The sequence below is a fragment of the Stegostoma tigrinum genome, chromosome 15 (genome assembly GCF_030684315.1).
Source record: "Stegostoma tigrinum isolate sSteTig4 chromosome 15, sSteTig4.hap1, whole genome shotgun sequence".
In the NCBI taxonomy this organism is placed as follows: domain Eukaryota; kingdom Metazoa; phylum Chordata; class Chondrichthyes; order Orectolobiformes; family Stegostomatidae; genus Stegostoma; species Stegostoma tigrinum.
In genome coordinates this window covers 12,909,828-12,932,300 of record NC_081368.1, presented here as the reverse complement: position 1 = coordinate 12,932,300, position 22,473 = coordinate 12,909,828, and the positions used below count along the sequence as shown (strand labels likewise).

Genomic DNA, 22,473 nt, shown 5'->3' with positions numbered 1-22,473 from the left:
ACTCTATCTATGCCTCTCATTATCTTGTATACCTCAGTTAGGTCCCCTCTCCTCCTCCTTTTCTCCAATGAAAAAAGTCCGAGCTCAGTCAACCTCTCTTCATAAGATAAGCCCTCCAGTCCAGGCAGCATCCTGGTAAACCTCCTCTGAACCCTCTCCAAAGCATCCACATCTTTCCTATAATAGGGCGACCAGAACTGGACACAGTATTCCAAGTGCGGTCTAACCAAAGTTTTATAGAGCTGCAACAAGATCTCACGACTCTTAAACTCAATCCCCCTGCTAATGAAAGCCAAAACACCATATGCTTTCTTAACAACCCTGTCCACTTGGGTGGCCATTTTAAGGGATCTATGTATCTGCACACCAAGATCCCTCTGTTCCTCCACACTGACAAGTACCCTCTCCTTAATCCTGTACTCAGTTTTCAAATTCGACCTTCCAAAATGCATCACCTCGCATTTATCCAGGTTGAACTCCATCTGCCACTCTCAGCCCATCTCTGCATCCTGTCAATGTCCCGCTGCAGCCTACAACAGCCCTCTATACTGTCAACGACACCTCCAACCTTCGTGTTGTCTGCAAACTTGCTGACCCATCCTTCGATCCCCTCATCCAAGTCATTAATAAAAATTACAAACAGTAGAGGCCCAAGGACAGAGCCCTGTGCAATACCACTCACCACTGACTTCTAGGCAGAATATTTTCCTTCTACTACCACTCGCTGTCTTCTGTTGGCCAGCCAATTCTGTATCCAAGCAGCTAAGTTCCCCTGTATCCCATTCCTCCTGACCTTCTGAATGGGCCTACCATGGGAAACCTTATCAAATGCCTTGCTGAAGTCCATATACACCACATCCACAGCTTGACCCTCATCAACTTTTCTAGTCCCATCCTCAAAGAACTCGATAAGGTGTGTGAGGCATGACCTGCCCGTCTCAAAGCCGTGTTGACTGCATTTAATCAAGCCATGCTCTTCCAGATGGTCATAAATCCTATCCCCCAGAATCCTTTCTAACACCTTGCAGACGACAGACGTGAGACTTACTGGTCTGTAATTGCCGGGGATTTCCCTATTTCCTTTCTTGAAGAGAGGAATTACATTTGCATCTCTCCAGTCCTCAGGTATGACTCCAGTGGAGAGCGAGGATGCAAAGATCTTCGCAAGTGGCGAAGCAATTGCATTTCTCGTTTCCCAAAGCAGCCGAGGACAAATCTGGTCTGGGCCTGGCGACTTGTCAATCTTAATGTTTGACAAAATTTTCAGCACATCAGCTTCCTCTATCTCTATCCATTCCAGCATGCACACCTGCTCTTCTTTGGTACCTTTATTTTTCCAATGCACACTCTGATTTACCATGTACCTAACTATGACGAGTACACTAAGAAATCTTTTAAATCACTTAAACTTTCCAGAATCAACTTTACGGGTTTCAAATCGTTTCATGCCGTTATTCAGTCCTGAATTTCTTTAATGAAAGGGAAAAGAAAATTCCATTCCGGTCTCACCTCTAGATCTATGTTGTGCATTTCACTGAGTAAGACTAGCACAACCTTCTGCAGGTGCCATTATATAATTAAATTTGCTTCCCCAAAAGACAGGGCAATATTTCAACATGCTCAGATTTACATAACACAGCAGATATATTAAGCACAGCAGCTACAAATACCTGTTCTACGTCCTGCGAGGGTGCGTCAGAGTGTGGTAAGCATTTAAAGAAAAATGGAGGAGAAGATGAACATGCTGAAATACGCAAGTGTTGGTCCATTTCTCTGCAACTATGTTCACTTCATGCCAACCTTCAGTTTAGAGTCATATCAGACTCAAAATGTCAACTCTATTTCTTCCTCTCTACAGTTGCTGCCAGACTTGCTGAGTTTCTCCAACAATCTCTGTGTCTATTTTTGGGACGTGTGCATGTGTAGTCCATTTCTGAAGCCTTCGTGTCCATCACACATTGTCACTGCTTGGATGTTAAACAGCTGAGGATTTAAGCCATATAACCAGTCCCAGGCCACTACAACCCTCAACTCAGACCTCAGAATCTATGTCCATTTCACAGCATGAGAATATATTTTACCGGTGCAATTAAAAAGCATAGCTATAATATAATAAATGTTCCGCGATGAATGTTTTGGAACTGATCACAATAATGCATTTCTGGTGCCAATCTATCCTCAATCATAACTGTGCTTTGCCTGAAATCATTTTTCTCTCAGATTTAATCAGAGTTCCCCTGGGAGCATTATTTAATCTATTCTCTTCCTGTCAAATTCTGTAAGAATCAGATGCTGTCCTAATCCTAGTATCTCTTGAAACATCCATATTTTATCTCATGTTTTTCTCATCAAAGCCAACCCTGTAAATTTCTGAATGTTTTTCCCGATTACTCAAGAGAGTTGCAACTTGTCATTTGCCGTTCCTTTTGAGAAGAATTATGCAATATTTGGGGAACTTGAGGCTTTATCCTTGCATTATAAATGTCAAAGTGAAGTGAATTGCTCTGAAGTCCACATTAGTTATGACAAGGCTTTGAACAGACATTAATCTGAGGCAATATCTGCCCTCTCAGAAATGGCTGTAAAAGATCGCCTAGCATTCTTCTGAAAAAGAGTAGAGGCGACCTGGCTGATGTTTATATCTCAATCAACATTGTTAGAACATTCTCAGAGCGCTGCTCACGGGATTAATTGACCTTAACACATAGAGTTTGCCTCCGGTTTTTATTCTTTCACAGGTAGTGAGTGCGACTGACCAGGCCAGTGTTCATTGTCCATGCTTGCTGTAGGAGTGTCCCTGTCAATTGGAATACTGGACCAAAATCCCTGGGTTTTTAACAGAACTTTTAGAGCAAAAAGAAAGGCAGCTGGGCTGTGCTTTGGAATACACATTCATGGGGCTGGCTGTGTGGAGCCATGGTTCAGTTAGAAATCCTATTTATGCCTTAGCCCTAAACGAACAATGAATCAGACCTAAAGCAACAACTTCAGAAATCTTGGACTCTTCAGAGGTACCAAGGCATTCAACTTCGATTAACATTCATTTGCAGAAATACTGGGTATTCCTCTTAATCAAAAGGTAGTAAGAACCGCAGATACTGCAGTCAGAGATAACACAGTGTGGAGCTGGAGGAACACAGCAGGTCAGGCAGCATCAGAAGAGTAGGAAAGTCAACAAGTCCTGATGAAGGGTCCTGACCTGAAACGTCAGCTTTCTTGCTTCTCTGATGCTGCCTGGCCTGCTGTGTTCATTCAGCTCTACACTGCGTTACTACTTAAAACACATTTACACTGACTCTAAATTATCAGGAAGCCAATCCGCCACAAACAGAACAGTAGAAACAGAATGGATAACATAGATTTGTGAGATGATAATGGAATACACAGTCGGTATAGCTGCTAGCCCTGATCTGGGGTGGGGGGGGGGTGCAGAGAGGGAGAGCCATCCCCATAGCTACCAAGAGAAGAAGGATCCCAGACAGCTACTCTCCCCGAGAACTACCTGCACAGCTATCTTCCTGAAACCTACCCACACAGGGCTGTTCCGTACCAGGGGAGCCAATGACATTCGAACATGACCAGCAGATCCGAAAACCACCGACAGAACTGACAAGGACTCAGACACATCCTGAGGTGAAAACTGGTTCATAAAACCATCTCAAAGTAAGAAAATCCAAGTTCTCAAATGAGTCTGAACACTGTCTGATTTTCACCCCAAAGGGCAATGGTTCCAATTTCTGATGAAGGGTCTAGACTGAAACATCAGCTTTTATGCTCCTAAGATGCTGCTTGGCCTGCTGTGTTTGACTAGGTCTACAAGGTGTTACTGAACCCTTCTGAAATTTGGTGATACTGGACCAATTTCTTCAGGGACTCTTTGAAATGCTTCCTGAGCCCTCCTCTCATTTGAGTGCCTTCTTTGAGCTTGATAAGAAATGTTTGCTTTGGCTGTCAGAATGCAGGTATCCTCAGCACATTGCCAACTCTGCAGGGTTGGCTCCAAGTGATCATAGAATAGAATTGAATTGAGTAGTAATTATTTATTGCCATTTGTATTGTTGCACAAAAACAGTGAAAAGTGTTTAAGTTGCCTTACCATGGCGCCTATATTAATAACAGAAGGCGTGGTTTAGAACAAATTTAAAAATTAAGACAAAGTCCATCTTAGTTCAAGGAGTGCTGCAGAAGGCCACCAAAGAAGAAGACTGCCATGCCTGGCCGCAAGAATACTGGGCTGCAAGAGTCAGCAGAAGCCCGAAGCCTCACCCATCTGAGCCAGAAGACGTCACAGAAGCTGCCCAAAGGAATCCCGAGCTGCCAGGTGCCGAGCCAGAACCACTCCATTGCTGTTAACCCAGACTAATGGGATCCTAAGCCGTGCAACCAGAGTTGCTGAGGCAGACCATATTGGTTCCAGAAATGCACAAAATTACCACTGCAACTTTGGAGGTTTAGAATCAAGCCCAGAAAAGTTTCTGATAGAGTTTTTTTTCACATTTGTTGCTGAAATGTGGCTGCTACCAGCTGTTTCATGTCCAGAGAAGGTCGTAATGGGGACTAAAGCAGACTGTCTTCCCCCCCACCCACTGCATCCCAAAACCAGTCCAACCTGTCTCTACCTCCCTAACCGGTTCTTCCTCTCACCCATCCCTTCCTCCCACCCCAAGCCGCACCCCCAGCTACCTACTAACCTCATCCCACCTCCTTGACCTGTCCGTCTTCCCTGGACTGACCTATCCCCTCCCTACCTCCCCACCTACACTCTCTCCACCTATCTTCTTTACTCTCCATCTTCGGTCCGCCTCCCCCTCTCTCCCTATTTATTCCAGTTCCCTCTCCCCATCCCCCTCTCTGATGAAGGGTCTAGGCCCGAAACGTCAGCTTTTGTGCTCCTGAGATGCTGCTTGGCCTGCTGTGTTCATCCAGCCTCACATTTTATTATCCTGTCTTACAACAAGTTGGTGACCACTTCAGTGAGAATTATGGGCCAGCATGTCATGTGGAACTAGGCCAGATCAACTGCAGCAGCAGGTTTCATTCCCAGAAAGGTGTCACTGAACCCTGCTGACTTTTGGTGATACTGGACCATAAACTCCATTCAATAATTTGTCATACCCTTTATGGTGGCCCACCATGTTAGTTTTCCTTACACTGATTGTCAGTTCAAACTTCGAGACTATTCAAGCTATCATGCCTCTATGAAAGGGCTTTCCAATTAGATCCACAACCTGCTGTTTCTCTATTTCCCACTTTTGTTTCTTTCTTTTTAAGTCTACATCAAATTCCCTTTATAATTTAATTTGCAATCCCAATCATGGCAGATCACAACAGTGCAACAATAATCTATCCACTCTCATTCAGTGCACCATGGCCTTTTGTTCTGAACTGTTTTCCTCAGCAGTACTGAGCAAAGTGTCCTAGAGTGTGCATTGCTTACTCTGTAGTCGTATGTGGAATCTGCATTCTCGTCACACGCTATGACTTCGGGTGCCATCCAATAGGGTGTGCCAATGAATGTATTGCGCTTCTCCATGGTCCTGTCCAGTTGAGCACTGACCCCAAAATCAACTATGAAGAGACATTAAACAATCACTTGTACAATTGTCAACATCACATCACAATAGAAACATGCTTAACAGGAGGGGATTTAGAGCAACAGGCAGATTAGAAGACTTCAATACTCAGCAAGTTTTGCTGTTTCCTTAAGTACTGTTCAAAGACCATCTCTGGACAAGACAGTTTAAAGTAAACGATATGTATTGGGTAAGCAGACTGACAGCAGGTCTTGTGACATTGAAATTGTGGGTGACTAATTTATGAGAGTACATTGAGAAATTAATAAACAAAGTGGATGAAGGGAAGTTTTAGATGTAGTACACTTGGATTTGCAGAGGACATTTGACAAGGTGCCACCTGACAAAATAAAAGTCACAATTAAGCACTGTAACATATTAAGAACATAAAGCAGTATAGCACAGTACACACCCTTCAGCCCACAATGTTGTGCCAACCTATTATCCTAGTGAGATCAATATTCGTGTAGATAAAGGTCTGGTTAGCTAATAGAAACCAGAGAGTTGGGATGAATTGGACATGTTCATGTTGGCAAATGCTAATGAGCATATTGCCATGGGAATCAATGTTGGAACCTCAGTTGTTTATAATTTAAGTCAATCAGTTGGATGAATAAACCAAAGGTATTGTTAAATTTGCTGATAACACTGAGGTAGGTGAGCAGGAAGTAGTAGAGAGGACATAAGGAGATTGAAAAGGGATATAGAAAGGTTGAGTGAACATGGAAAAGTACTTGATGGTGGAGTATATTCTGGGAAAATATGAACTTGTCTACTTTGGCATGAAGAATAGAAAAACAGTCTAATATTTAAATGGAAAGAAATTGCAGAGCTCTGTGGGTATAGAGGAAACTATACGTCCTGGTAAATGAATGATAAAAGCAGGTATTCAGGACTAGCAAGTCACTAGGAAGGCAAGTCAAAAGGATTAAATGGGATGGGGGTGTTTTGTGACACTTGTAAAAGACCCAGATCTGCAGCAGTGTATAGGAGTTTTGACTTCTCTATTTTTTTTGAAAAATGACATAATTACTTTATTAGCAGCTCATGAAAGATTTACTCAATTTACTTCCTGAGATGAAGGCACTATCTTAGGAAGAAAGGTCGGATAGTTTTGAAACAAAAACAGAAATTATTGGAGAAACTCAACATGCTTAGCAGCATCTGTGGAGAGAAACAGTAGTTCACATTTTGAGTCCAGTTACCCTTCTTCAAAACTTGCGTGACTTTTAGTTGGGCAGGTTCAGTTTGTGTCCATTGGGGCTTAGAAAAATGAGAGGTGAGCTTTTTGAAACGTACAAGATCCTGAGGGGACTCTACAGGGTGATTGCTTACAGGATGTTTCCCTGGTGGGACAGTCTGCAATGAGGGAGCAAAGTTTAAAATTAATGCCCCAGATATTAAAAATTAACTACCAGACTCATGTTCTGGGTGACATGGGTTCAAATCCCACTATGGCAGATGGTGGAATTTGAATTCAATTAACAAATTTGGAAGTGTAAGCTGGTCTTAATGACAGGACTATTTTTTAAAATTGATTTCTGTAAAAGCCTATCTCATTCATTAGTCCTTCAGGGCTGCAAATCTGTCATCCTCAGCTGGTCTGTGATTTCAAGCCCACAATAACATTGTTGACTTTAACTAATCCTCTGAAAAGATGTGGTAAGCCACTCAGTTGAAAGGCAATTAGGGAAGGGGGACAAATGCTAGCCTTGCCAGTGACACCAACATCCCAATCAATGATAGTTTTGCAATCTAGGAATAGGACCTGGGAACCCTTTATCTCTGCAGCTCAGTATCACACCAGGGAAATAAAGGACTGTATCCTTGGTCACTCAGATTGGTGTCAGGGATGTATTTACATAGAATGACGCATAAGTAATTAATGCAAAGTTGAGATTTAAAGAAGCAATCATTGGCTACTCACTATTGTCATTGGCACATAGGAAGAGCATTACTGAGGAGTCAATTGAACTAAAGCTTTATCAAACACATCACTAAAAGACCCATTTGGTCCTGATTCTGAAGTCATATCCTTGTTACTCAAAAACTGATAAAGGTCCTGATATTTTAGAGAAATTCTTACCCAGCTTTACTTCTGCATTCTCGGTTAATAACACATTCTGTCCTTTGATATCACGATGAATAACATGGTGGGAATGTAGATGGGCTAGACCCTGTGAGGAGAATTCAACAGAACGTTAGATAGTAGACCATGGGGATTTGTTTGGATATTATTTCAACACTGATTCATCAATCCACTGGCTGTTCAAACACTGAAGGTAGAAATAATTTACATATTTCAGGATGTCATAAAGTGCTTCACAGCAAATGAATTACTTATGAACTGTAGGCAAATGTAATGGTGAACCTTCCACAACCTACAGATGAAATGCACAACAGGCTAATTTACCATTTGATCAAATAAGTAACTGGCTTATTTGGCATTTGCAGTGCTGGCTGAAGGCAGAATGTTGCCTTGGATGCTGACAGCACTTTCTGCTGTAACGTTTTACATCTACCCAAACAATCAAATGAAAAATTCATTTGGAGGATGGAAATGCTGCACTTCCTCAGAAATGCACCAAAGTATCACTACAAAGAACAAAGAAACTTACAGCACAGGAACAGGCCCTTCGACCCTCCAAGCCTGCTCCGATTGAGATCCTCTGTCTAAATCTGTCATCTATTTTCTAAGGGTCTGTATCCCTTTGCTCCCTGCCCATCCATATACCTGTCCAGGTACATCTTAAAAGACACTATCGTGTCTGCGTCTACCACCTCCACTGGCAACGTGTTCCAGGCACCCACCACTCTCGTGTAAAGAACTTTCCACGCATATCTCCCATAAACTTTCCTCCTCTTACTTTGAACTCATGACCCCTAGTAATTGAGTGCCCCACTCTGGGAAAAAGCTTCTTGCTATTCACCTTGTCTACACCCCTCATGATTTTGTAGACCTCAATCAGGTCCCCCCCTCAATCTCTGTTTTTCTGATGAAAATAATCCTAATCTACTCAACCTCTCTTCATAGCTAGCACCGTCCATACCAGGCAACATCCTGGTGAACCTCCTCTTCAAAGCATACACATCCTTTTGGTAATGTGGCGACCAGAACTGTACGCAGTACTCCAAATGTGGCCGAAAGAAAGTCCTAAACAACTGTAACATGACCTGCCAACTCTTGTACTCAATACCCCGTCCGATGAAGGAACGCATGCCATATGCCTTCTTGACCACTGTATTGAGCTGCGTTGCCACCTTCAGGGAACAATGGACCTGAACACCCAGATCTCTCTGTACATCAATTTTCTACCTCTCCATCTTGAGACTCAAAGGCCAGAGTGATGCTAATTACAGAATTGTTAAAGTGCAGAGAGTGACCATTAGGCCCATTTTATTTGTACTGGATCTCTAACTGAAATATTCACTTCGTGCCATTTTCCTGCTTTTTGTAGATAGCTCTGCACATTCTTACTTTTCACATAACAGTCTATCTCCAGTTTGAATGCCTTGATTGAATCTCCACTATGCCCTCAGACAGTGCATTCCAGATCCTAACCACTCACTATGCGAAAATGTTTTCCCTCATGCTGTTCATGCTTTAGATCTGGGGCCTTTTGGCTCTGAATCCTTTCTCAAGAAGTAAATTATTCAATATCTACACTGTCCATATCTCTCATGATTTTGAATACTTCTGTTAAATATCCTCTCAGCATTTTATTTTTCAAGAAAATCAGTGCCAACTTCCACAATCTGTCTTGGTCATGGAATTTCCTAATTCCTGGAACCATTGTCATAAACCTTTCCTGCACTCTACTTGCTGCTTTCATGCCCTTCCAAAACTGTGCTGCCTCCAACTGAGATTCAGCTGAGAATCTTCCACACATTCAGCATTACCTTGTTTTTGTGTTCTTTTACCATATTAATAAAGCTTTATTAACTGCTTAAAAAAGGAACTAAAAATGTTGGGATTGTGCCTACAAAATTACAACGCAGTCCCTTCATGGGACCTATCAGCCTGTATCTTTCCATCCAGAAGGACAAGGGGACCAGATACATGGCAATACCACCACCGATAAGTTCCCCCCCAAACCACTCACCATCCTGACTTGGAAATGTATCACCGTTCCCTCACTGTCGCTGGGTCAACATCCTGGAATTCCCTCCCTAAGGGCATTGTGGGTTAACCTGTAGCAGGTGGATTGCAGCTCACTGCCACCTTCTCAAGGGCAACTAGGGTTGGGCAATAAACGTGCTGGTCAGCCAGCGTTGCCTATATCCCACAAATGAATAACATAAAATCAACCTGCCTCGTCAGCTCGAGTGACATATGCAGATATACACCTCAGTCCCATTGCTCCTGCACCTTATTTAGCATTGTACTCATCATTGTTTATATTTTTCCTACAACACTGAATTACTTCATATTTATTTGCACTGAACTTCATCTGCCATTTGCCTCACATTTCTCCAACTTGTTTATTGTCGTATCAACTTCTAGAATTTCCTCCTCACATTTCCCAAAGCTGCCCACTTTAATCTCAGTGGCAAACACTGAAATTGTGGCCTGCACACCAAGGTCTAAATCAACAAATATATAAATGGAAAGCAAAGATTTTGACACTGACCCTTAGTGAATTGCACTACACCTTGCTCCAGTCTGTAAAGAACCCATTAATTAAGAAGGATGAGAGATAGAGATGTCAAAGCAGGACATTTCCGAACCCAGGGCCAAGGCAGCTGAAAGTATGGTCACCAGTTGGGGAGCACTTAGATTAAGAATGTACAGGAGGCCAGAACTGGAGGTAAGCAGAGATCTTGGAGGATGTGTGGGGTGAGAGAAGACTATATGAACGGGGTTGGGGGGGGAGCAGTCTGAAAACAAAGAGACTACTAAAATCAAGGCAATGCTGAACCAGGATTTATTAGAGGTCACTGAGCACAAAGTTAACGGACGACAGAATTTAATGTGATAAAAACAAAGAACCACGGATACTGGAAAAGCAAATCAAAAACAGAAAATGCTGGAGAAACTCAGCAGGTCTGGCAGCATCTGTGGAGAGAAGTCGGACCTAACCTTTCAAGTCCGGGGACCATTCTGAAAGTTTCCAAATTTAATATGAATTAGACCACAGCTGGGAAGGAGCAGATCACAAGCTCAAGAAGTTCCTTGACAAAGTGAGTCCCTCGGTGAGAACAAATCTTTGGGTTTGACAAAATGTTTCCTGGTGTCATCAATCTTAGCAAGTGAATATTGTTAAAGTTTTTGATGTGAAGTGGCAGCACGGCATTCTGGAACAGGTTCAAAAATAATATTGTGCATAACAGCAGATTTTCATCAGTTGACAAAGGGTGGATGCCGATAAAATTAAGTTCCTTTGGATTGGATGCAACATAACTGAATTGGTGAAAAAATTATTTTAGTATTAGGATCTATTACAGTGGGAGCAGTGCAAATCCAGATGCACTTTTGGAAGGTTTGGTTAAATGTGGTGAAGTTGGACAGTTACTGAACACAGAAGTGATGGCCTGGAGGTATAATCAATGGACTGTTAATCCAGAGACCCAGGTAATGTTCTGGGGACACAGGTTTGAATCCCGCCGCAGCAGATTATGAAACTTGAATTCAATTAAAAACCAATCTGGAATTAGGAGCCTAATGATGATGATCATAAGTCCACTATCGATTATTGGGAAAAACCCATCCAGTTCACTAATGCCCTTTAGAGAAGGAAACTGCCATCCTTACCTGGACTACATGTGACTCCAGAGCAATGTGGTTGACTCTTAATTGACATCTGGGCAATAAACGCTGCCTAGCTGGTGATGCCCTAATCCCATGAATGAAAAAAAATACAGACAAACTTGCAGAATCAGAGGAATGGGTGTTACTGATAAGCCAGTGATATCCCCTGCCCTATATTCATCCCAGGAATACTATAGGAATGTAGGAGCAGGCGTAGACCATTCAGTCCCTCAAATTGCTTCAACCATTCAAAGATGTGAAGGTACCAGTGTTTGACTGGGGTGGACAAGCTCCTCACGGTGCTCGGAAAGCTTGTGATTGCAAATAAACCTGTTGGACTATAACCTGTTGTCCTGTGACCTCTGAACTTGACCATTTAATGAGATCATGGTGATCTGTGGCCTAACTCTATATACCTGCCTTTGGTCCATATTCTCTAAGAGCTTTGCTTAACGAAACATTATTTATCTCAGATTTGAAATTAACAGCTGATCCAATATCCACTGACATTTGTGGAATAGAGTTCCAAACATCTATCAACCTTTGTGTATAGAAGTGCTTCTTAATACCTCTCCCGAATGGCTGGGTCCTAATTGTCAGATTATGCCCCCAGTTCGAGAATATCCAACCACTGGAAATAATTTATCTGGCCTGTCTTTTCCTGGTAATATCTTGAACACTTCAATCAGATCATGTTGTAACCTTCTAAACACTGGAGGATAAAGGCCTAATTTGTAACAACCTAAACAGAACTTCCATTGTCCTCACGTACATCCTCCGGATCCAACACATCATCCTCCGACACTTCCACCATCTACAATCCGGCCCCACTACCAAAGACACTTTTCCCTACCTACCCTTATCTGCTTTCCAGAGAGACCACTCTCTCCGCAACTCCCTTGTTCACTCCACACTCCACTCCAGCCCCACCTCACCCAGCACTTTCCCCTGCAACCGCAGGAAGTGCTACACCTGTCCCTATACCTCTTCCCTCACCCACATACCAGGCCCCAAGAAGACTTTCCACATCAAGCAGATGTTCACCTGAACATCTGCCAATGTGGTATACTGCATCCGCTGTTCCCATTGTGGCCTCCTCTACATTGGGGAAACTAAGCAGAGGCATGGGGACCGTTTTGCAGAACACCTACGCTTGGTTCGCACTAAACAGCACTAAATAGCCAAATGCTACAATAAACAGCTGCACCTCCCAGTCGTGAACCATTTCAACTCTGCCTCCCAATCCTCAGACGACATGTCCATCCTGGGCCTCCTGCAGTGCCACAATGAAGCCACACGATGGTTGCAGGAACAGCAACTCATATTTTGCTTAGGAATCCTGCAGCCCAATGATATCAATGTGGATTTCACAAGCTTCAAAATCTCCCCTCCCCCTCTGCATCCCAAAACCAGCCCAGCTTGTCCCCGCCTCCCTAACCTGTCTTTCCTTTCGCCTATCCCCTCCTCCCATCTCGAGCCCCACCCCCACCTCCTGCCTACCAACCTCATTCCACCCCCTTGACCTGTCCGTCCTCCCTGGACTGACTCATCTCCTCCCTACCTCCTCACCTATACTCACCTTTACTGGCTCCATCCCCGCCTCTTTGACCTGTCTGTCTCCTCTCCACCTATCTTCTTCTTTATCCATCTTCTATCCACCTCTCACTCTCTCCCTATTTATTTCAGAACCTCCTTCCCCTCCCCCATTTCTGAAGAAGGGTCTCGGCCTGAAACGTCAGCTTTCCTGCTCCTCTGATGCTGCTTGGCCTGTGTGTTCATCCAGCTCTACACCTTATTATTTTGCGTAATTTGTATAGTTTTTTTTCATTATTTATCCCTGAAGTCCAGGTATCATTCTTGTAATCTTACTTTGTACTCCCTCCAAAGGTCAATATATCCTTTCTAAGGTTTGGTGTAGAAGAAAATAACTTTAATAACTCAATGTAAAGGGGTTAAATGTAATTCGGCCTCTTATATGTACCCCTGCCCAAATTCACACCAAAGCATCTGCATTGTAGTTTTAAAATGATTATTCTTCTACAGCACAAGGGCACCATATTCAAGTCACCATTTATTGCCCATTTCTAAGTAACCCTGGAGAAGCTGATGGTGATCTGCCTTCTTGCAGCATTGCATCCATATGGTGCAAGTACACCTGTGGTGCTGTTCAAAATGGACATTGAAGAGATACTGAAAGTGATAGGTCAGTAGTAAGTTTTTTAAAAAAATTATTGACAAGAATTTTACTAAGAGCCCAAGTGCTGATAATCGCAGCTATTCTAAACCCAAGGCCCCCAACAGGATAACTTATCCCTGCAGTTCTCTGGCATGCAATATCTCCCCTTGGAATATCCAAACTTGAAACAGCCGACTGAAAACAAAAAAATGCTGGAAATCACAGCGGGTCAGGGAGCATCTGCAAAGAGAGAGCAAGCTAACATTTTGAGTCTAAATGACTCTTCATCAGAGCTGTGGAGGGGACAGCATTTATGCAGTAGTGGGGAAAGGTTTGTGTCTAAATAGCCAAATGCTACAATAATCAGCCATCTCAACTAAAGGTCATATGTCATTACTTTGCTCGGTGATGGTACATTTCTGATGAGGGTTAAAGCATTGCACCAACACTCCTGTAAGAAAGACAAAAAAAAAAATTTTTTTTCAGAACTCAGTAGAACATAATGGCCTCCTTAAACTTCAGACCTTTGCCACTGAGTAACACATGTTAGAAACTACACCTTCCGAAGGACTGGCCAAAACCTCAGGCATGTTTGTTCAAGGTAAGCCAAAGGCGTCACACTGAAATAGCAGCTCGATTAAATGAGTTTTGTGATTTCAAATTCAAACTTACCCGAAGAACCTCTCGACAGATGTAAGCTATCCAGTCTTCTTTCAAACAGTTCCCTTTCGTTTTCTTCACCAAATCAGTTACAGAGCCTGCTCCACAGAATTCCATTACCAGCTGCAATCAAAAGCAAATTGAGGAGAATGGATTTTAATGCGATTTAAAGTCATAAGGGTCAATCAGATAATATCCAGGATGATAGTGAATTTCCAGCACAGAGACTTCCTAAATGACTATAATATTCAGTCCAGCTTTTTTATCTGGTAGCAATTTCTATATTTTAAACGGTCTGTGCATGAAGATGTTGGATTCCCTGTTGAACCTCTAAGAGATTCTTAGTGTTGGATTTCCTCACAAATGGACAGCTCTTTTCCCGTCCTATCCTTTGAACCTCTTCAAATTGCAAAAGAATGCTATAAAATTGCATTGTAATTGTAATGAAAACATACCATTTGGTCTAGTCGATCCATATTTGTGTTTATCTTCCTCGTAAACATACCTCTCATCCCGTGACTTTCATTCCAACGAATTTATAATTCTCAATCTCATTTGCTACCTTCTCTCAATGTCATAGCCCTTAATCTTTTCCAAGTGCCTACTGTTAAAGATTTTCGGAAAGTGGATATATATTTCTATGTTCACATAGCTGCTGCTTCCCAAATGATTCAATTTAGCTTGTTAGACACCATCTGCCTTTCTAAAAAGCCTGTTGGATACATCTGATTATATTCTACCTGGTTCATGTTGTCTGTTTACTGGCTGTCACAAACTAAAGTGATGGTTCTTACAGCAGAGGTAGAGGTCACAATACTACGGCAATCCAAACTGTCCACTGTGTGCAAATAAGACCATAAGTTGTTGGAACAGAAGTAGGCCATTCAGACCATTGATTCTGCTCCATTATTCAATGAGGTTGTCGTAGATCTGATCATCTGTAACTCTATTTTCCTGTATTTTCCACCTCACTAAGTATAGGTGTGTCAATATCAACCATGAATATACTTACTGACCCAGACTCAACAGCCCTCTATGGTAAACAGTTTCACAGGCTCAGTATCCTCACAGAAAAAAAAAGTCCCCCATATTTTTGTCTTAAATGGATGACTCCTTACACTTACCTTATGCCATTTGGCCTTTGACACTTCCACAAGTGGAAACAGCCTCATTGCATCTGCCTGTCAAGATCCCAGGAATCTCATATGTTTCTCTCATGAGAACAAATATAATACTGTCAACTTTTCCTTCTAAGAAAACCCCTCGACTCCTGGGACTGCCTCCAATGCTGGTATATCTTTCCTTAGATAAAGGGACTAAAACAGTTCACAGTATTCCAGGCATCATCTGTTTAGTGCATTGCCTAGTTTTAGTAAGACCTCCCTGTATTTACACTCCGTTCCCTCTGAAATAAGGCCAACATTCAATTTCCCTATTATCTGCTGAACTTGGAAGCCTCCTTTCAATGTTTCATGCATGAGGGCCCCCAAATCCCCCTGTTCTGCAGCTTCCTGCAGTTTTTCCTCATTTAAATAATATTCAGTTCTTTTATCCTTCCTGCCAAAGTGCATAACCTCACATTTTCCCACAATATATTCCATCTGTCAAGTTTTTGCATACCTCACTTAATCTTCTATATACTCTGTACACTCATTGTGTTTTTCTCACTCTTTGGTTTTCCTTGTGGTTTTGTATCAACTGCAAACTTGGGTATAGACCATTCACTTCTGTTATTCAAGTATTCAATGTATATTGTAAACAATTATGGCCCCAGTACTAATCCTTGTGGCACTTCACTAGTCAGAGATTGCTTTCCTGAAAATGCCCCCTTTATTTCAAATCTTTATCTTCTATTAATTAGCCAATCCTCTTGACATGCTATATCCTTCCACAACACCATGAGTAGCCTTATTGGAGTATTACTGAAGTACCTTATTGTGCATTTTTTTGAAAATTCAATAATATTGCTTGTATAAGTCCCCCTACATCTATCCGCTTGTTACCATTTCAAATAACTGAAATAAATCTGACAGCCAGGATTTCTGCTTCATGAAGCCTCCGTTTGATTATGCGTTTATAAATGTTCTACTGTTCCATCTTTTGTAACTGACTCTAACACTTGCCCAGTGACGGATGTTAAGCATCGGAGAGCAGTTTGGGAATTGCATGACACGAGTTAAATTGACAATTGCCAAGCAATCTCTGTCTATCTGATTTCAGCAGTTCAGTTTGCATTAATGTCCTGGTTGATTTTGCTGCTTACGGATTGCCAAGCCCTGATTAGCTGGCGCTAATGCATTGATCTTGACTTCAGTACTGGTGTTATCATCACTACTTGTTTGATTCTAATGAAAGCTGTTTTTCATTCCGTGCCCCAATACCACTGCACATCCTTAGTAGTGAGCTCACAGGTTCACAGTCTGTTGACAACCCTGGCAAAAACTTTGCTAAATCATTCACAAATCCAATAAACCCTTTATTTGCTTTTATATTTTTGGTCACTAAATCTCTGCCACATCTCACCCTGTCAGGATCTGGACAAAGGCCTCTCATTGTCAGCACACGGCCTATGTGCTTGGCTTCAGATATCTTCAATTGCATCTCTCTGTTATTCAACTTCAGGGTCATCTGGCAGGTTCTCGCTCTCGCTGTTGTACTAGATTCCATGGTGGCTTCTTTCATTGCTCTCCACAGAAATGTCTAATAGCACGAACAATGCTAAATGGCATTCAGAATATAGTTAGAAAACTGCTGCTTTCATCTGGCTTCACTCAGCAACTTTGTTGGTCAGTATAGAGATGGTGGGTTGAAGGACCTGTTTCTATGCTGTATGACTCTTTAACTCTATAATAGTATCCTCTCTTCATATCGAGGAGATTAAAGACATTTGCCTTGATAATTGTGGCAAAATTCCTTCAACAATTGGCATGGAGGAGTGAGATACTTTCAGAGATACTTTGGGTCAGTTCTGATTTTCTGTTTTCTCGGCTTTTTACTGCTACTGTGTTGTTAATCCATCTTTCAGAGTTGTCAGTTTCATAATCCTTAATTTTCCAGCTCTTTTATTTGGTATTTCAGGCTGGACTTGAGGGCAGCTGGATCTCTACTCAGCAAATTCTGAGTTAGTCTTATACTCTCATCTACTTTGAGATGAATTCATTTGGAATTTACCCAAGATCTGGATAAAAACTTGTGTAATCTGCTGGGCTCTGTTGGGCAGTATTAGCCTGTGAAACACTATAAATCACTCACAGAATTACAAATGCAATCTTTAGGTTTGCTTCAGCTGAACCGAGGAGATTTTGCTTAACACCTACTCTCTGAAAGTCCAGATCTACATTCTTCCCATTGCATTGGGCTTTCAGCTTCATTTCTCCTCTTGGCACGAGTATCATTCCATCACATAGTCTTATTTGAAAGCTTCATGTCTGGGTCACCATTTTGAGCTAATTCGCACAGGTCTACAGGGCTCGTGATATTGCAAGAAGCATGTGGTTCTATCTGATGCTTTACATTGACTTGATGCTCATGCTAATAGCTACAAACTAATTATCATCTTTGCCAAGCTGTTGTATGGGTATAGAGTGATTTGTCACAATCATTACCTGACATCTCTCCAAAAGCCATCTTCACAGCCCAGCTGTACTTTTTCCTGCTGAGTATATGTGTCCAAGTGATTCAGTTCTTCCAGTCACAGTACCACTTTCCTGAGAATGGACTTTTGTTTTGTGCAAAATCCTTCAAAGCATTTACATTCTGATCAGCTTTTTTTCCGATTCTTCTGAAAATATTTCTTTTTTTCAACACACTGTTCTCATTCGACCTGAAATTTCTCTCAGCTTAATGCAGACCTTCTCTGTTATTCCGTTAATATACTCCATCCGATGACTGACATCCTCAATAGCTTCTACACCTGTTGGTAGCTTTCATGAAACTAAGTATCTCATCTATCAGCAAATGCACTCTCACGACACGATCCATCGGCAGACAGTCTTGTCTTTCATAAGATCATCTTTCACCTGTCAATTCTCAAAGGATTCAACTAAATGTGTTAATGTCATCGCATATTGATCAATAGTTTCTCTCTCTCACTGAAATCCAATGTTGAACATATATTATGCATAAGTGATATGGATAGAAGGCTCAAAGTGTTTCTTACAAGCCCTCACAACCTCTCCTGTGTGGGGTTTCTGTTCCTCTGTGTGATTTCGGGCATAATATACATTTTGGCAATATTTTCCCAGGACTGATAATCTTTTTACTTGTTCTCGCTTCTAGCTATTCCATAGTTTTGCCACTGAGAGCAAAAATACCTTCTCATTCTAGCTCATTTTCCCTTTGTTTCCTCAGCAGCAGAGAGTGGAAAGTTTACAGACATTCTGACTCCACTCCCCAAACGCTTCAAAGTTGTAGACTACAGCTTTAATCCCTGCTTCGTGTATTTTCTTTTGCAGTAGCTGGCTCTCTTACAGCTCTGAACATTCATTCAGTCTCGTTTCCACACTTCTGACACTTTATGTCATTTACTGTGTTTAATGGCTGTCACAAATTAAACAAAAATTTCTTACATGAGAAGCAGAGATAACACGTATCAATGCATTTCACCAAATATGCTCTCTCCAGATGTTTCGTAATTTTAGTGCAGACTTGTCACCAAGGAAAGCAGCCTCACCGAAGCAATTCAACTTATAATCATGTTTGGATCCAGGCCTGATACAAAGTCTGGAGCAGAATTGGTGAACAGGTGATGGGTGTCACTTGATAGCACTGTCCACAACTCTCTCCATCATTCTGCTGATGATTGAGTGTAGACTGATAAGAAGATCATTGTGCAGACTTGTTCTCTTTATTTGACGTTTCTACAAATCAAATCATGGGTGTCTTCATGATTTAATATCAAGTCAGAACCTCGATATTCTTCAGGAACTCATTCATATTCAGTAATTATCCCCCACTGTCATCCCAGCTTCCACAATGTGAATGATCATGTTAAAGGTGTCAGAGGACTCACAGAGAATTAGCATTAGGATGGGCAGTGAATTGTGATCAGTCCATCAGCAAGGCATTTAAGCCTTTGATAAGAGCTGCTCCAGATTGTTCTCAGGTACTTTAAAACCAAGGAGGATGGATACTAATTTGCTGTGTATAAAGGCATCAGTTCAAAGACTTAGTAGACTCAGCTCACAAAATCTTCATATTCAACAAATCTGAGCTAACTCAAATGCTGAGCGCACATGAGAGACTAACAAATTCCCTCAGTTAAAAGATGACTCATTCAAAAAAAATATACCAAGCCACATATTTAAGGTTTTCAAACATCTAGCTGCATTGCATCCATAACACAGTCATGAAAGGTCCACCAGCTAGCCAAGCAAATCTGAAAAGAGACATTGTTCTTTCAAGATTATTTTGTTTTTGACAAACTTAATTCCTGAAAAAGCAGAAACTGCTTGATCTGAGAATCCAACTTTTTGAGACTACTGTACAGAGCTTGTCAGGAGAATTAGTTCAGTGCCAGGCAACGTACTTAAAGTAATGCAGTCATCTACAATTGTTTGTTTGTTGAGCAGTCCTAATCTTTTGATACGTTAAAAATATAGCACCTTGCACAGCACTGATTAGAAGAACAAATAAAGTCATTGCGCTTCAGCTGAAACAGTTAGCTCTGCCTGCTTCTTAACAGGAAAAGGATACTTTCAGTATTCTGGGCAATAGCACAGCCTGAAGAACAGTGGCTGGGAAATTCCTTTGCATCTCCTCTTTTTAGGAAGAAAACAATGGAAACACAGACAGGTTGAAAACCAGTAAGTCTATCAGATTTGTGATCAGGCATGAGCCTATTCACAAATGAAATAAATGAGTACAATTCAGCTATTCAAAAATGTAGGATGTCCAGAGACTCACTGGATATAATTCAGAAGAATCAAAGCACTATAGGAACATAGGAACAAGAGTAAGCCATTGAGCCTGCTCTACGATTCAACTAGTCCAAAGCTGATTATCTGCATCACTGCCACTTTCCAGGCTATCTCCATGTTCCTTGATGATATTAGGCTCCAGAAATTTACTGATGACTGTTGCGAACCTTCTCAGTGACTGAGCTTTGGTGGTTCCCTGGAAAATTTAAAAGATTTATTTCCTTCAGAGCAAAGGAATTCCCCTCATTTTCATCTCCATAGGCATTTGGGCAGCACGGTGGCTCAGTGGTTAGCACTGCAGCCTCACAGTGCCAGGGACCTGGGTTCAATTCCCGCCTCGGGCAACTGTCTGTGTGGAGTTTGCACGTTCTCCCCGTGTCTGCATGGGTTTCCTCCGGGTGCTCTAATTTCCTCCCACAGTCCAAAGATGTGCAGGTTAGGTGGATTGGCCATGCTAAATTGCCCATAGTGTTCAGGGGTCTGGGGGTTATAGGGGGATGGGTCTGGGTGGGATGCTTCAAGGGGCGGTGTGGACTTGTTGGGCCAAAGGGCCTGTTCCCCACACTGTAGCGAACCTAATAACCCTTATTCTGAGTCTACATTCCCTGGTTTTAGACCCACAGGTGTGGGAAATGTCTTTTTTACAACTACTCTGTTGCACCCTGTAAGAATTTTGTATGAGATCACCTCTAATTCTTTGGAAGTCCCGTATTCTCATAAATAGAAGTCCAGTTTTCTCATCTCTCTTCATGAGATAATCTGCCATCCTGCAAATTAGTTTGGTAAACCTTCAAGCTTCCTGTGATATGGAGACCAAAATTGTACTTAATATGTGAGGAGTAGTTTCAACCAGGCTCTATACAATTGTAGCAAGACACCTTTACTCCTTTACCTAATCTCTCTTTTGATGAATGCCAAAATACCATTTGCTTTCATAATTGATGCATGACCTGCATGCTAGTTTTGAGTGACTCAGGAACAAGAACATTCAATTTCCTTTGGGCACAAATACTTTCCAATCTTAAGAAATATACTGCTTTTCTGTTTTTGCTCTCTCACAAGTGGATAACTTCCCAATTACTCACATTATATTATATCTGCCAGATATACTCACTTAACCGGTCTCAGTCCCCTTGGACACTCCCTGCATCCTCCACACAACTTATGATCCCATCCAGTTTATGTCAACAAATCTGGAAAGATTACATTTGGCCCTCACATTCAAATCATTCTGAGATTGTGAGCAGCTTGCTACCCCTGCACTGATTGATATGCTATCCACTAGTAACAGCTCCCATCCTAATACCAATCACTCCATTCATACTAGAGATAATGGGAACTGCAGATGCTGGAGAATCCAAGATAATAAAGTGTGAAGCTGGATGAACACAGCAGGCCAAGCAGCATCTCTGGAGCACAAAAGCTGACGTTTTGGGCCTTTCTGATGAAGGGTCTAGGCCTGAAACGTCAGCTTTTGTGCTCCTGAGATGCTGCTTGGCCTGCTGTGTTCATCCAGCTTCACACTTTATTGACTTCATTCATACTCTCTGTTTAATGGGCAATTCAGAAACTAGACTCAAAACACTGGCTTTCTCTCTCTCCACGGATGCTGCCTGATGCACTGTGATTCCTAGGACTTTTTGTTTTTAGTACAGATTCCAGATTCTGCAGCAATTTTCTCCTCAACTGGATATATGGTTGATTTCTACTCTTACTTCTTATGCTACTTTTTTTGTAATTATCTTTCACTGGTCAGATTATATTCACATATGAAAATTTAAGGCATTGATCTTGAACTAAATTCTGAGATAATTTTCTTCATTATTTGCTTCAGGAATGTTGATGAGATGGTAGAATGGCCACATTTCAGGATGGCAGGAAGGCTGGTCATAAAAATGAGTCAAAGCGATGCAAAGATTATGGGGGGGGTGGGGTGTTGGGGGGGGGGGGGGGTTGCTAATTGACCATAAACTGTAAGAGATAGCTAAAACTGAAAAGTGTTAGTTACATAATTATTTGTCAAAAGTCAAAATGTTGCAAAATTATCAGTAAGCTTACAACTACAAATCAGTTTCTAGTAGTACTCAATTTATTCAAAGTGATTAATATGGTGATATTACAGTGGTGACACACATACAATTCATAAACATTAAAATTAACCACGTTAGGAGCCCATGACTGAAGTAAATACATGTAGGGCAAGTACATTTTTGATTGGGTGTCTTGAGCTGAAAATGCATTCAGGCATTTAACAATGATTATATCAGAACTGACTCTCCAAGAAGCTAAGGACCTGATGTCATAATTTCCCGAGGAAATAAACAGCTATAGAGATGCCTTGAATTGCAAGCCCATTTTGTTAATGTACTGATATTCACGAAGAAATCCTCCACTGTT

At 41.7% G+C, this 22,473-nt stretch overlaps 1 protein-coding gene across 1 annotated transcript in view; it reads right to left on the bottom strand.

Annotated features, from left to right (window-relative positions):
* Window positions 1-22,473, bottom strand: part of si:zfos-2326c3.2 (mitogen-activated protein kinase kinase kinase kinase 4) — a 282,941-nt gene that overhangs the window by 158,463 nt on the left and 102,005 nt on the right. Inside the window, exons 5-7 of the mRNA XM_059651336.1 lie at window positions 14,171-14,281; window positions 7,660-7,750; window positions 5,438-5,568 (exon numbers count right to left, since the gene is read on the bottom strand). Of these exons, the coding sequence (XP_059507319.1) occupies window positions 5,438-5,568; window positions 7,660-7,750; window positions 14,171-14,281 (333 nt within the window). The remainder of the gene's footprint in view (window positions 1-5,437; window positions 5,569-7,659; window positions 7,751-14,170; window positions 14,282-22,473) is intronic.